This window comes from Anguilla anguilla, chromosome 11 (genome assembly GCF_013347855.1).
Source record: "Anguilla anguilla isolate fAngAng1 chromosome 11, fAngAng1.pri, whole genome shotgun sequence".
Classification (NCBI taxonomy): Eukaryota; Metazoa; Chordata; class Actinopteri; order Anguilliformes; family Anguillidae; genus Anguilla; species Anguilla anguilla.
In genome coordinates, this window is record NC_049211.1 from 32,054,956 (window position 1) to 32,070,719 (window position 15,764).

The 15,764-nt window shown below is 43.8% G+C and overlaps 1 protein-coding gene across 3 annotated transcripts in view; it reads left to right on the forward strand.

Annotated features, from left to right (window-relative positions):
- The window catches only part of LOC118208432 (copine-9-like), a 105,657-nt gene that overhangs the window by 38,386 nt on the left and 51,507 nt on the right, over window positions 1-15,764 (forward strand). For all 3 annotated transcript variants that reach the window (XM_035383099.1, XM_035383098.1, XM_035383100.1), the window contains 3 exons: window positions 7,050-7,089; window positions 7,449-7,451; window positions 8,397-8,473. In XM_035383099.1, coding sequence (XP_035238990.1) covers window positions 7,050-7,089; window positions 7,449-7,451; window positions 8,397-8,473 — 120 coding nt within the window. The remainder of the gene's footprint in view (window positions 1-7,049; window positions 7,090-7,448; window positions 7,452-8,396; window positions 8,474-15,764) is intronic.

Sequence of the window (15,764 nt, forward strand, 5' to 3'; positions counted from 1 at the left end):
CGGTTTTCAAAGTGAGAAAAGGGGAACCAATGAACAAACTGAAAAGAGGGTTCAGAGATAAAACAGAGAGAAAACAGAGAGACGGAGAACCTGCGGAGAGAAAGAAGTAAAGGGAAACCAATATAAAGGGACGGCAGATATATTTACCTTTCGATGACAAATACACCATATTTTATACCATTTTAATTAATTGTACCCTTGAGCAAGGCACTGAACCTGAATTGCTTCAGTATATAGCCAGCTGTATAAATGGATACTGTGTAGAAATGTTAAGTCTCTCTGGATACTAGGATCGGCTAATTTACTGTAATGTAATGTAATTTATATTTTTGTTAAGAGAATACATTAAAATGACTGCAAAGATGGGAGTGGGGGGGGAGGTTAGCCTAGGGTGTTGGAGCACTGCTCCTTTAGTTTTCCCCTTTCTCTACTCAGACCATTTGAAATGGTTTAAATGTCTGGTTCCCGCCTTTCCCTGTACACCCTTTCAAAATAGGTCCTTGGTGCACTGTGGATGGGCAGCAGCTCAAGCAACACAAGATTTTATCGCTTGTGGAAATGGGGACAGAGGTCAAATAGTATAAATGATTTAATTGATTAAAAAATCAAGAGGTTTGGGGAACGCTCCATACAGCTCCACAGAGTTTGACAGGCCTGTTTTAAAACTACTGTTGGAGGTAAGCACTCATTTTTCCTGTTCGACGTTAGATGAGGCTCTATGTGTTGAACATCTGACACCCTGAGGAGTTTGGTTCTTTTTTCCACCTGACCTAGAACTGTTCTCTCTCTTCTCCTCTGAAGCCCATCTCTCTTACGGTTTTCTTTTTACCTTCATCATATATTCATTACATTTTCTTTTATACTGATAGCATTTTTATGTACACCCCCCCCCCCCCCCCCCGCACAATAATAGTCCAGTTTAAAGCAATGGAACTTGTATTACCTCAGTAATGAGTTCTGAGGTTGTTCTGTAATTATAAATCTTTCATAGTAAGTAATTTGTAAAAAAAAAAAAAAAAAAAGGTTGTATTTTTCTCTCTATAGCCTGTGTGTGTGTGTGTGTGTGTGTGTGTGACAGAGAGAGAATAATATGGAAAATGGTGTGTGACGGGGCTGTAAATTATATATGCTGTTAACACTCTTTAAAACTGCAGTTTAAATGTGGAGAGAAATATCTAGTTTGGCTCCGCTTCGAGCAGATGCCGACTGACTGGGCGCAGCTGAGATGGTGGTCGGAGAAGTGCACGGGCGGTGGTGTAGGGTGGTGGTAGTGTAGGGTGGGGGTCAGGGAGAACCAGGCTTGTAACTGCAGGGCTGTGAAGTTGATTCCTAGCCAAGCCACTGCTGTTGTACTCTTCAGCAAGGCACTTACTGTACCTGAATTGCTAAAAAATATCCAGCTATAAAAATCTTTGAATTCAAGAATCTGCAAAATGCTGAAATGTAAATGTGTTGATTGTTCATTATTGTGTCAGAGTTAGAACTCTGAAGACGTATACTTTGTTTTCCTATATTTTTGGGGTGTTCCTATATATTTTACGTTACATTACATTGCAGGCATTTAGCAGACGCTCTTATCCAGAGTGACTTACACAACTTTTTACACAGCATTTACATTGCCTCCATTTAAACACCTGGATGCTGAAGCAATGCAGGTTAAGTACCTTGCCCAAAGATACAGCAGCAGAGTCCAACACGGGTATTGAACCTATGATCTTTAGATCATTACTTACCCAAGGTTCTACCCATTATACTACACAGCTTTACAGCACATTGACTTGGTAAATATGGAAATTGGAAATGCCAGAGGCATTTCATTAGTCTGCAACACAAAACTTGAGGTGCTCTGATTTGAGTACTCAGTCAGCACCCAGATAATGGCATCGCAATGAGGACTGCGTTTGTCAAACTGATATTAAGCAGGACAGAAAAAAAGATGGAGAAAACAATTGTTTTATGCGAATTTAGTCCTTTGATGTAATTAGATGTAATGTATGCATTACATATTTAAGTAATCCTTTTTTATTGAAATTTATGTAGTTATTTTTAACTTATGATTTCTATTATTGACAAAGTATATCACACCTGAAAAAATTTGAAGTGAGGAAGAGTGTTTGAGAGAAGTATTGCTGGCACGTGCACCCTAGCCTTTGTCCTGACCTGGCTCAGCTTACTGTGGGCATGGGCGTAACACAGTCCACAGCCTCGGATAGGATTGCCTATTTCAGCTGATTTTTCTGTTTGCAACAGTAATATATACATATATTGTCGTAAATTGTCATGTATTGAAGATGCTCTATTACCATGATAAATGTAGCTTTAAATGTATCTATTGCTTTAATTCTGATACATCTTCAGCCTGCAGCTCAGTGTCATTATTGGCGGAGGGAAGCTGAGATGACTTTTTAGATCGTTGTTTCTTTGTTTGGTCTGGTTAGCTCAAGTCCATTTTCCTGATCTGAAAGGCTCATCCTTGACATTCTCCCTGTTCTGCGCTAACTGGACTGAATGAGTCGCGCGTTTCGGTCAATAACTATCGACCTGTTTTCTCTGCGCGGCTTTCTCTTCTGTTCGGCTTGTGGCGCTTTCTGTGGCTCGGAGCAAGTGCCGCTCCATCCTTCCGTTCTGTAATGCAGCATCATCAGAGATCATAAGCAGCGCTTCCTTTAACATTGAGTCTGTGTGAGGGAATGTGCCTGTGTGTGCGCGTGTGTATTTGTTTGTGTGTGTTGGTACATGTCTGTGTGTGTGTGTGTTCACGCACATGTGTGTGTTTGTGTGTCTGAGTGCGTGCATGTGTGTGTGTGTGTGTGTGTCTGTGTTATGATAATATGTTATGTTTTCCAACCCTACATCTCTACATGCCAGCTTGACCTGCTGCGACTTGCACTCCCTGCTATCTGGGTGAATGGTTCTCGCTCGTCCCAATCACAGAGCTTCTCCACCCTAGCTCCCCAGTGGCAGAACAAACTCCCCATTCCTCTACGAACCACTCAGTCATTGCCCATCTTCTGCCATGGTCTGAAGACACATCTCTTCTGACTGTACCTGGACTAACTATCATTACTCTGCAGGGCACTCCCAATCTAGGATCGCTCTTATTACTTGTTAGCACTATCATGTTGCGCTTGTATCTCTGTCCAGAGCTTATATTGCACTTGTATCATTAGCTTGATAGCTCGTCGTCATGCCTCCTAGTTTGACTTACCATAACTTTCTGACCTAGCCTATGCTTGGACATTATGTTAATGACTATGGATAACTGTTACATAATGAGTATTATACATTATAAGACCTGTGTCTTGGGGCTGTTCTTGTGATCTTTGATATGCACTTATTGTATGTCACTGGATGAGAGCGTCAATTAAATGTAATGTAATATAATTCATGCTGGGGTAATACAACTGAAGGAAATAAGAGAGAAATGTTACAGTGTACAGCAACCACACACTCTTGTGTGTGGTTGCAGTTAGCAGAGGTTTGGAGGAGTCTCCCTCCTTTAATGCAGTATTAGTTATATAGTATTAGATGAAGTATTTCAGATCCATCTTCCCCAGATGAACTTCCCTGAGTGTAGTGCTGGCACAGCGACGCCATGTTGATTTAGACGGCGCCCAGTTCTCTCTCGATTGCAGCACTGTGTTTTCTGTAGGAAAGCTTTTACAGTAGGGGAGGAAAGTTTTCAAAGTGATAATGATTAAACCAGCGTGTTTCAGAAACTCGCACAGATAAATAAAACACTGCCGTGTAGTTCAGCTGCATGTCGGCCAGCGGACACGACGCAGGGAGAATTTCTAGAAGGGCGGTGCGGCCATTTTGCACGTTAATTTTAAAGCAGTGCATGCAATTTCAGGTCAGTGCTGCTCTGCCGTGGAGCACCCACATTTTCACTAAGGCAGAAAGTAATTTGATCTGAGAACATTAGAGGCAGCTTCCCCTGTTCTGGAGAGGAGGTGGGAGATTACAGAAGGGAGAGAGGTGCAGAATATTACACAGTAATGGAGAGAGAGAGAGAGAGAGAGAGAGAGAGGGAGAGGGAGACAGAGAGAGGGAGAGAGAGAGCGGTAGACTGAGAGAGAAAGAGAGAGAGAGACAGAGAGAGAGAGAGAGATAGAGACAGAGAGAGAGAGAGAAGTGCATTAGCTATGTAAGTTACTTGTGAGACACAATCTCCAGAAGCATGATTATATTTTCCATTCATCTGTTCTATATACAGTGAGCTTCATTACGTTTGGAACAAAGACATATTTTTTCCTGATTTGGCTCAATTTGGCTACTGGACAATATTAGATTTGTAATCAAACAATTCACATGCGGTTAAAATGCATACTCTCAGCTTGTATTTAAGGGTATTTTATACATTTGAGTTTTTTAAAGTAATTTTATTACATTTTATACTGTGAGATCACATGTATGAAACCATTACCATAGGGGCGACATGGCACAGGAGGTAAGAGCGCTTGTCTGGCAGTCGGAGGGTTGCCGGTTCGATCCCCCGCCCTGGGCATGTTGAAGTGTCCCTGAGCAAGACACCTAACCCCTAATTGCTCTGGTGAATGCAAGGCATCAATTGTAAAGCGCTTTGGATAAAAGCGCTATATAAATGCAGCCCATTTACCATTAAAACTACATGGATTAAAACTAAAATGTCCTGGATTATAGTAAGCAGTGTATCCTGGTGTTCCTTAGATTTAGATTTATTGATATAACAGTACATTCCAGAACCTATGTGAGAAGTTATGTGATTTTGTTGTGCATATTTTTTGTTATATCTTTGAATTACGTACTAGATGTTAGCTATCGCGATTGTACCGCAAGCCATGTGTGATGCATGCCTTATCATTCTCCCCTGTGTGCTAGCTCAACAAGTACATGACAATATCTGCTGGCTGTTCATGGCTAAATGCCATCATTTCAATCAGGAAAACACGACGCAGCAATAAAGGACAGTTGCATTTGCTGTAATGTCCACTTTTGTTTGTCCACTATATTTGCTATAATGTGCACTGTTGCACTGATCCACTATATTTGCATTTTATGTGCATTATTGCTGGGATTTTTCTTTTGTGCGATGCATGCTGGAACTTTCCTTTCTTCAGAGCATAATGTGAAGTAAAATTTGATTTGAATTACTGTTTCATTCAACATTACCCTTTAAAAAAAATTGCCCTCACACTGCGAAACAAAGCCGTCATGCCTGGACAAGGAAAGCTTTCCTAATTAATTCTCGAAAGCAAGCATTGCTGGGTTTAATTGTTCTCGCTCAATGATTTCGCAAAGTCTAAGAAAAGTTTACTGGAAACAGGTGTTGGCAAGGTCAACGCTCCCCTTTAAAGCAAGGCAAAAAAAAGAACCTGTGCTTGCGTACTTTCCCTTGTTCAGAAATCCATGACGAATGTGCGTGGGAGAGTGAAATCCCTTCTGACAAAGTAGAATAACTAGCTGATCTGAATAGAGTGGGACACTGCTTTTTCGAACAGGAAAAAAAGCATTTCTACTGAGAAACGACTTAGAGGGGTCTCATGACCAAACCAAGGAAGTTTTATTAGCGAGAAAAGAGAACAGGGAGAGAAACGTTCAGGAACAGCAAGATATTATTGCTGTTCATGAAATATTTTTTATTTTTTTAGAAAAACCTCTTTCTCTTTCTGTTTTTGCCCTGATAAAAAGAAAACGTAAGCTGCTAAGAACAAAACAAGTCAATAAATATTGTGCTTTACTGCACTGACAGGATTTGAAAACCACAACAGGTCCCAGTCCTATGGCAGCTTAAGTGTATCATTAAATGAAACTCCTCATCTATTGAGGAGATTGAGGAGTGCTGTTACTGTAGAGTAGGTTAGCCAACATTCCTGTGTGCAGTGTAAGTCAGATACCTGCGTAGAGGAGATGTACTGTACTGTGGAGCAGGTTAGGCAGTATCCCTCTGTACAGCATACAGACTGACACATGGCTTGAGGAGGTCTACTGTACTGTAGTGCAGGCTAGCTAATAATAACACTAATATATTGCTTTTTTCATATCATGATCTCAATGTGCTTCACAGTTCTGGTGGAAACTCAGCCACCACCAATGCGCAGCCCCCTGGGTGACGCGCAGTGGGCTTATTGCACCAGAACGCACAGCACACATTGCTTGATGTGAGAGGGAGCGAGAGATTGAGCCAGTTAAGCTGGAGGATGGTTAGGTAGGAGGTAGAGGGAACTTCCTGTTGAACAGATGGAATGCTCAGAACATAATAGAACACTCTGCCTGCTGACCCAGCCTTAGGTACAAAGGGAGATACGGGTGTTTCAGGGGAGGGGAGGAAGGGTGTGGCGCCAACCTGTTGCTAAGGCTGTAGTTCCCTATCACCTCAAGTGCTTTTGGTCTGTCTGTCCAAATGAATAGGACGGCTGTGTAAAATGGTACTTATTTGAACTATTATTCCCACTGTTAATTGTGTATTAATCTTTGTTCGCTTTGGCAATACCAAGTGCTTGTCATGCCATTAAAGCTGATGTGAATTTGTACTCAAATTTGAAAGCTTGACAGGCGTCCACCAGAGAGACAAACAGAAAATTGATGTTTCTCTCTCTCTTCATTTCTTCCTGCATCAATATGGTATCAATTTTATGAAAAGGATAAAAGGAAACCTTGTTTGGCTCTCAAATACAAAATGAATGAACACTGAAATCCACAAAAAATGTCAGTCATGTGTGAATAGGTTTGTTTTGCTTTACATGATTATTTCACTGGAGCTTCTAGTTTATCTTCAGTTTACTAGTACCCCTTGACAACAAGAATGGGAAAATGTGAAAACGAATGTGTAGGATAAGTGTATTACTGGATCTATTGAATATGAATCCAGTAATGACCTTCATTTACAAATACTGTGTATGTCCAACCAAAAATTTTCAATTGGTTTTATTTTCCATTTGATCCACTCAAAGCTGCCTTTTAAGCTAACAGAAAATACATTTAGGGATGCACAGGCTTTGGTGTGTGTGTTAGCTCGCCTTGGTACACATTTTAAGCTAACTTCTGTTTGTGTATCTGCTTTCCTGTAGGTACAACGTAGACTCCAGAAGCTCGAACATTTCAAAACACGTAAGTACATTTTCACAGTCACGTTTTCAACTGTATGCAATTTATGTTTTCATCAACATGAAAAGGGCTGAGCATTTACATTATTTTTCAGCTTAATACAGCATTAATCATTGTATTTTACCACCTTTAACTATAAACTACATAGTTGATTTTGAATATAACATAAATTAGTAGATATGATGAAATTTGATTAAAAAGAGACCATGTGATACATGATTTGAAAGAGACCAGGGTTTCTGCACTTCAACTTCCACCCGTGGTTTCTGTTTTTTTCACTGCTTCTCCTATCACTCTCTCTTCAGGAATCTGACTAACGGAACTGTTTTTATTTCCTTTCCCGCTAATCGCACGATGAGCAGAAGGTCAGTATTTCAACCTGTTGTGATTCTTTTTTTTTTTTTTTTTGGTATTTATCTTATATTTCTGTGAGCCGCGACCCCTTTCTGTCTGAGGGTGCCATTTAGTCCTCCGGGTTCACATTCCCACAAACCTCTTTTATCAGGGGGCACAGGTTAAAAAAAAAAAAAGAAAGCCACTTTCGCCAGCCAACTTCAAAGTGAACTGCGCTTTGACACTCTGGCACCCGAATCTGTCAGAGTTCCCACAAGCAGCCTTTGTTCTCCACCCCTCCACCGCGACAGACATCTGCGGTTTTTCAGATTTCGTGGCGTTTATTTATTTATCGCGTCATGCCGATCCTTTTCAGAGGGCCCATCTGTTGCCTCGCAAGCAGAGAGCAGTCAGTCAGGACCAGAAGCATGTCAAGGCCCCTCAAAACAAACTGTCACAGAGTATCACCGCATTGCCAGGCCTTCAGAATGCTGCCAGCATTCATTATATTACCTGGAGGATTAATGTAATGCTGTTTTAACATTCGGCCTTGTTTATTCTGACTACTTCGACTTTGGGTTCTTACATATGCGGAGCAGCTGAGTCCTGGAGCTCATCATGTAGCTTGAGCCCTGTGTCAATCAACATGTGTCAAATCACCATACGTCAATCAACAATTTTGACTTAGGTTTTCTTTGGTGTTTGCGTAACATGCTAAACTGTATTGGGAAGGGTAAAAATGAGCGCAATGCATGTGTCATGTGTCAAACCCAAGATAAGTCTTGCTCCTCAAAGGGAAATGTTCAGGTACAGCATTGTCATTTCACCATCTAAAGTGTCAGCTGCCAAAATAAAATATTGATTGTTGTAACAGGGATGCAGGCAGCTGCCGTTAGGGTAGCCTCTGTTAAATTATTCCAGGGTGTAAATGGCAGCACCCACATGACGCTGATGTCCATCTGTCTCCCTGTCCCCAGGACTTCCTGGGACAGACGTTCTGCACCCTGGGGGAGATCATCGGGTCCACAGGCAGCAGGCTGGAGAAAACCCTCTCGTAAGTCCCGCCCCTGTCTCTCTGGTATTGGTATCCCAATCGGGGTAACTATCAGCCAGGGCTACAGGGATGACTGGTCACCTACGTGGCTGCTAGGGGGATTAGCCATTCCGCAATTGCTATTTCTAAATTTCTCATTTTCGGTTACTGCAGTTATGGGCCCTAAATTGCTTGCGACTAGAAGTCACAGTGGGGGTTCATGTTTGGGCATAGTGTAAACCCATGGAAGAGTATGTTAGTCAGGGTTCCCTTTACAGAATAGAAGTATATTGCACATATGTAAAATATATATCAGGGTTTATGAAACGAACCCCCCCTCCCCCCTCCAGTCATTGTCACACAAAGTCGCCACCTAAGCCTTATTTTGAGCCAGGAAAAAACCCTGAGTTTACAACCATGGTGTTTGGCTTTTGACATGATTTTAATGCAAAAGGTGGTCAAATGTGAAAAAAATAAAGATGCAGTGCCTTGTTTTTTATTGGATACTGGGTGTCCTTGCTCTGGCAGGTCTTTTCCCCGCAAGTAATGAAAGCCGAGACCTTACCCAGGTCATGGTGACTTTGATGCTGGTCAGTTGCTCATTAGTATTCGTCCTGCGCTTGGTAACCATGAACTCGTAAACTACGAAGGCAGCTTGTATCTAGTGAATGAGGATACAAGTAATTTTGATGATTCCAGAAAAAATGTAGAGTTTGCCGATTGTGTTGATGACACTGTGAAGGGTGGTTTAGATGTAGGCAGGTTCAAATTTGCATCTAGGGGCGTCAAACTCAGAAGGCAGTGGGCTCCTGGATTGTGAGGAAGAGGGAGCGGGCTGGTATAGCGAGCTTGGAGGGAGAGTCAAAGTGCCCAGCAGTTGAGGGACCCGGCCTTGTGTTCCCATGGTGTGAGGAAGACGATAATGAGCTCACGAAGCGTTTGAACGAGGAGCTGACCTGTTATGGCAATGTTGCACCTGCTAGAGCTGGGGTTGCAGAATCTTAATAAGTTGTGCCTGAGGAAGGTGGCTGTGAATTCCCTGAACGGATGAATGAGGGACAGGAGTGGCATGGCAATATCATTGCTGTAAAAACTGGAATTGCAGAAGCTGAATGTGAGTGCTGATTCATCTGGGATACTTGGTAAAGCCACTACACACCGGATCCCGCCAAATACATCATGACTGTACAAATAATGGTTCAATGGTTGAAAAAAACTAAAAAACATGGCATTCTGGCTAAGAGCCTAGGCAGCAACAGTCACGGTATTTTGGGGAACAGTCTGGGTAGTCAGGGTAAGAGGCAGGGTATTCTGGGTAAGAGGCTGGATATTCTTGGTAAGAGGCATAGTATTCCGGGTAAGAGGCAGGATATTCTGCGTAAGAGGCAGGGTATTCTGGGTAAGAAGCAGGGTATTCTGGGCAAGAGGCAGGGTATTCTGGGTAGTAGGAGGGGTATTCTGGGTAAGAGACAAAGTGTTCCAGCTAAGTGATACAGTGGTAACAGGCAGAGTATTCGGTGTAACAGACAGGATTTTCTGTGAGAGGTATTGTCTGTGTTAGTAGCACAGTGAATAGATAATACCTATGTCACCTGCACGGTTCCCTCCCTACTGCCGGTCGACTGGTTTTGGCAGAGCAAAGAGAAGAGATAGCAGGCTGGGAGAGCAGACTGCCTACTGACAGATGGGGTGACCGCAGTGGTCAAGTAGCTCAAACCAGGGGACAGAAATACCACAGAGGTCAAAAATAAGGGAGGGAAGGAGATGCTTCCTATAAGGGAAAGAAAATCTTCGAAAACTGAGCAGTCATCCCTTGTTGTCCCCTCCTCTCGGTCTGCTGGCTTCACTTCCTTCCTGATGGCTTGTGGAGGGAATGTGCCGGACCTTATCATTACCACACAGCTGGAACTGTACAGGTGCAGGTTCCATGGCACGGCCCTGTCAGAGCGTAGCGCAAGCATCTTCTTGCATCGCTGCATCTCACCCCCGGGGGTCCTTTTTATGACATGAGCCCCCAACCATCCTACACCCCCTCCGCATATCCCCCCCGCCCCACTGCACCCACCGGACATGCTCGCGGTAACCCCAGCTGTGACATGGCACAACCTCTGATAAAATGCCCCCAACCACATGTGTTTGAGTTTCTGTATTCTTATTGAATGTATGTGTGCTCGAGACAGCTACCAAGCTCATTTTCACCAATATTCCCAAGGCAGGGTAAAACAGATGTTACATTCTCATTGAAATACACCAGGAAAAAAAACAGCATATGTTAAATTTCATATTTTTTAAGGGTTTTTTAAATTCCAAAAATAGGGGAAAAGGGGAGAATGCGTCAAAACACTGCCATCCGTTAGTGGCACTAAGGATTGCACCCTTTTAGCCGCATCCTGAGTTTATGTTTAAAAGTGGGATGACTAGTGCAGTTCATTTCAGTTTGCGGAGGGTTCCAGCAGCGAGCTGCTCTCTCTCTCTCTTTGTGTGTGTGCCGTCATCATCGCGCCACCTTCACCGCGGCACGCCAGGCTCGGGTGCCAGCTCGCCCGCTTGGCCTGTTTCCCGTTGCCGCTGGCTCCTGAGGCCGCAACGCTGGGCGGGTCGCCGTTCCCCGAGGGAAAGCACCGCGGCGCTCCGCTCCAAACGGCGCCTCACCTGAGATGGCAGCCCCTCAGCGCCTGTGATTGGCTGCTGCCCGGGGGGTGTGGCTGGCAGGTGCCTCTGACAAAAAGCCGTTAGCGCCAGTCAAGGAAGGTCTCTCCGTCTGTTTTATTAACCTCCACCTTAGGGGGAGAAATAACAGCGGTTATTAAAATTGATTTTTTTTTTTGTCACTGCCGTTGTAACGATATTAACGTCCATCGTTTATCCAGAAAGGATAGCTTGTTTAACAAGAGGAAACCTGTCATCGTTTTCCGTGATAGAATGGACTGTAAGAGGAAGTGTCTCCATGGGATAGGTGTACTTTCTGGACCAGCAGACGTTGAACACGTGTTTGCAGGACAGGCCCTGGCGGGGTCGTATCGCGGCGCGGGCCGTCAACGGCTTCCCTGAACTCAGAGAGACGGCCCGTCCCCAGGCACATGGGGCGCTGGGCCAGAACAGAACCTGCAATTCTCCGATTCTCTCGGCTTTTATAAACAGACCAAACACCTGAAGACCTTCCCTGAAGGCTTCTGTTATATAACTTCTGTCAGATCCCTGAGAGAGTTTTAAATTACTGGGTTTCATCTGTGGAGAGGATGTTTTCAGTAGAGCTGAGAACTTTCCTTTCCCATGTCTATATTTATGTTTTTTTTAACATTCATTGTGTGAAAAAAAAACATAATACAAAGTGTCCGGAGGCAATGAGCCTTCTCTTAAAGTATATAGCAAAAAGACAAAAACTAAGGCACTCTTCCATTCTACAAAAAATAATTAAATTGCTGTTACATAGCCAGTTGTAATTAAAGGTTAAATATCTTGACATGTTTTGGTAAGACCTTTATCTGGGTTTGAAAAGGCCTGCCAAAAGCTTTTGTCTGCTTTTTAACTGTTCGTTACAAACCTGCTACTTACCAATGACATTTTATGATTTTTTTTCAACCATAAAAAGAGTGCCTAGGCTTCTTATTAGTACATTTACTGAGACCCTTTAGTGTTCTTCCGGTACTTCTGCGTAGGGGGATGGTGATATTGTATAGCATGACCTCTGGGGGTCAATCCAGTAAATCAGGATATTTCAAAATCTCTGTTTTATACTAATTCACTTGTGTTCTGATAAAAATAAATTAAAAATAATTTTCCATGACTTGCCAACTCACAATAACATAATAAATGTCATTCATAATTTCATTATGACACTTGTAACATAAGTGGGTTGAAATAGCAGGGTTAGTGTGATGAAATAAGATACAAACAATGTCTTGGCCTTTTGATTGAAATGAATTTTTTGCCACAGAGGCCAATAATTTTTACAAAACCCAGTTCTTGATTTACTCATGTTGAGTAAGCCAGCTAGAGCGTGACATCTCATTTTTGACTTTTCATTCAGATTAAGCACTTTCCCCTTGAATCTTGCAGTGCTGCCAATGGCTGTGTAATATTATGATCAAAAAACAGTATAAAGGTCATGACTAAAAGACAGTTGGCTCCATGAAACAGGTGTAATTATTTTGTTGTGGTTCAAGTCTGGGTCAGCGCCTGTTGTATTCTTAAAAAAAGGATCCCAGACTATCTGCATTTATAGAATGCAGTGTATTTTGTTCTTACGTTTTAACTCTTCTGTATGAAAAACTGCATTAATGCCACCACTGAAAACACATTTTTGACTGGGATATTTAGGAAATTCATTATCTAATGAAGACAATGATTGCTAACTTTATTTATGAATTAGCTACTTATTCTCCTGGGCTTGTTTCATAAGGCCATGTTTTGTGGCAACGGCCCTCAAGCCAAGCCAGGCCAGGCTGTACACAGACTCCTGGTGTTTTGACTGCACCTGTATGATTCGCGTTGGCTTCTGTAGCCTCTGACAACAAAATGGCTCCCGCTGTCACCGCTCTCCCTGATCTCATTTACATTTACATAGAAGAAAGACAAGATCTTTACCTGAGCCTTTTTTGATGGCAAGCTCCTCGTATTAGCTGAAGATGACATTATCATTTAGCTAGGCTTTCCTTAGCTAAATTTTGACTACGTAAACAAATACACATCTGCTTTAACTGCCAACCAGAACACTTGCAATTTCATACTAGGAGTTGGTTACTAACCGAGGGGAGTCTGCACACCCCACAAATTAAAATATTGATCATTTCCGAAGACAAATCACAAAATTGAGCACTTACTCACTGTGGCATTCGGTCTGCCGGAGAGGTGGATTGGTCTCGGCTGCGCCAGCTGGTGGAGAGAGCACACGCACCTGGGCTGTGTTAGCTAATCAGCCCAGGTGATTAAGTGTGCTGCTCTCCACAGTTCGGGAGACCAGGAGCTCACACCGAGAGCACATTTATGATTTTAGTTTTGTTTTATTTGTGGAATTTTGTTCAAAGAAGATGAACGAAAAAGGAAGTAATCCTCAGCTGGGATGGTGGAGGAGCTGGACCTGGCCGGGAAGGCAGGCCAGCTACGGGCGGTGCACGGGAGAGTGGTCGTGCCATTTTACTTTCTTTTGTCTTTGTTGTTTGAACTTGTTGTTTTAGTTTATTGTTTTTGCCCGGAATCTGTGAGGTGAACGGGAGAAGGTGTCTGTTTATTTTATTTTGTGTTTGTGTGGGTGCGCTCTCTCTCTCTCTCTCCATGCGGCAACCAATAGTGTTCCCCGGCACTGCCGCATCTCCCTCCCAGGGGTGTCATGCTGGTGTGTGACAGTTATATATCCAATGTTAATAACTCACTTTCCTGAGTTAATAACTCAGAAATCCAGTGTTAATGACAGTGTCACTTTTACAATATAAGAACTCACATTTCCAATGTTAGCTCACAAATCTAATGTATATAACCCATATTTCCATTGTAATAACTAACTTTTTCAATGTTAATAATTAACAAATCCAATACTAATAACTCACTTTTCCAATGCTAATGCCATACTTTTACAGTGTTAATACAATTTCATACTTTTCTAATGTTAATAACAAAAATGTCAGATAGGGTGCTGCTGTGTGGCTCATCCTGTTAAGGCATGGTTGTAGTACATAGATGGGCCCCCTGTCTGGTTTCTGTTAAGGCTCTGCTCCAGTGTGTGATTGGGCCTCAATTCTGGACCTTGCCAGTGCTAATTGTGGCTGGCAGTCCGCCACGGCAATGCATAAGTGGTTCTAGCAGTGCCCAGGAATGGGAGGGTTTCAGACAGCTGTGAAGAGAAGGGCTCATTGATTGGATCCTCACTGGTTCAGCCTGTCGAGCTGCACATAAAGTGTCTTTCTTCGACTCATGTCTGCGTGAGCCTAGTGTATCCACCACCACTTTGAACCCTCCCTGACCCCTTGCCTGCCCCCCCCCCCCCCCCCTGTCCCTGCGCTCTTCACCCCCTCCCTCCACATCCCCGAATCGCAGAAGGACGGCGGTTTCTGCCACGCGGCAGTCGGCATTCGGGTCGGCCCGACGCTTCCCCGCTGGCGGCGGGGGAGGTCAGGCGCCGCGGGGAAGACGGGTCATCTCGCTTCGCTGTCAGGTTTCCATGGCAACCGAGAAGAGGTGTTAGCGTGCGCTGTTGCCGCAGTAACGACCATCGGGGCAAACGTGCTTTTCGATGTCTCCAGTTTTTTTTTTTTCCCGCCTTTCATGCGTGCGGATTCGGACCCCCGTGTGATCCGTGAGTGAGGAGGCGTCCTTCCTAAATTGCTGGAACAGTTCATTGCCATGATTCACGTCTCTGAAGTGACTGTTTCACGGTGCTCGACAGGGGGGCTTTCCTTTCCAGAAGACCCCCTCCCCGGCTCTCAATGTCCCCCACAGCTTCTGATGGCTTCCCCCTCTCCCTTCATCTCTTCGTCTTAATCCCAGCTGCCTCGGTATCCGGGTCAACGGCTCCGCCACTAACCTGCGTTAGCCGAGCCGACCTCGACATGTTTACACACGCCCATCCACTTCATTCTGCTGCTGCCTGTCCCATAATTCCACACTCTACTGAGATAAATCGGATTGTTCCGGAGTGGCAGTTAATACAATGCGGGCATGAGCTCCCAACACTGAGAGGCCTCAGTCAAAAAGAACAGGCCATCGCGGGTGGCGTTCGGCAGGAAACTGCATGAGATCGGGAGGCCTGTCTGGTGAGAGCCCCCATCCCAGCTGAACTGGCACAGCCATTTCACCTAACACAGCCATGGGGTTCCCCAGCATAATGGGAACACATGTACACACACACACACACATACACGCATACATGCATGCAAACACCTGCGCATGCACACACATACATACAGACATGTACATACACACACATGCATACATGCAAACACACACACATGAATACACATACACGCATGCACACTCGCAAGGACACACATGCATGCATACACACATCGAAACACTCACGCACGCATGCACATACACATACACACAGACGTGCACACTCTGGAAAATGAAGTTTTCATTATTCAAATAGTAACCGCTTCTTTTTTCCTCCTTTTTCAGGGGGATTGATGATGTAGTTGATAATGGCGACACGATTTCCCTGCGTATATGCAAGGCCACAAATTCCATAGGCCTTGCGTATAATACCACACGTCCTTCACGTCAATCCCCGCTGTCTACCGAACCCAATTAGGTCTACGCAAGCGAGGGGGGAGCCCCCAGTCGGGAGCCTTTTTCACCGCCATCACCATATAGCGAG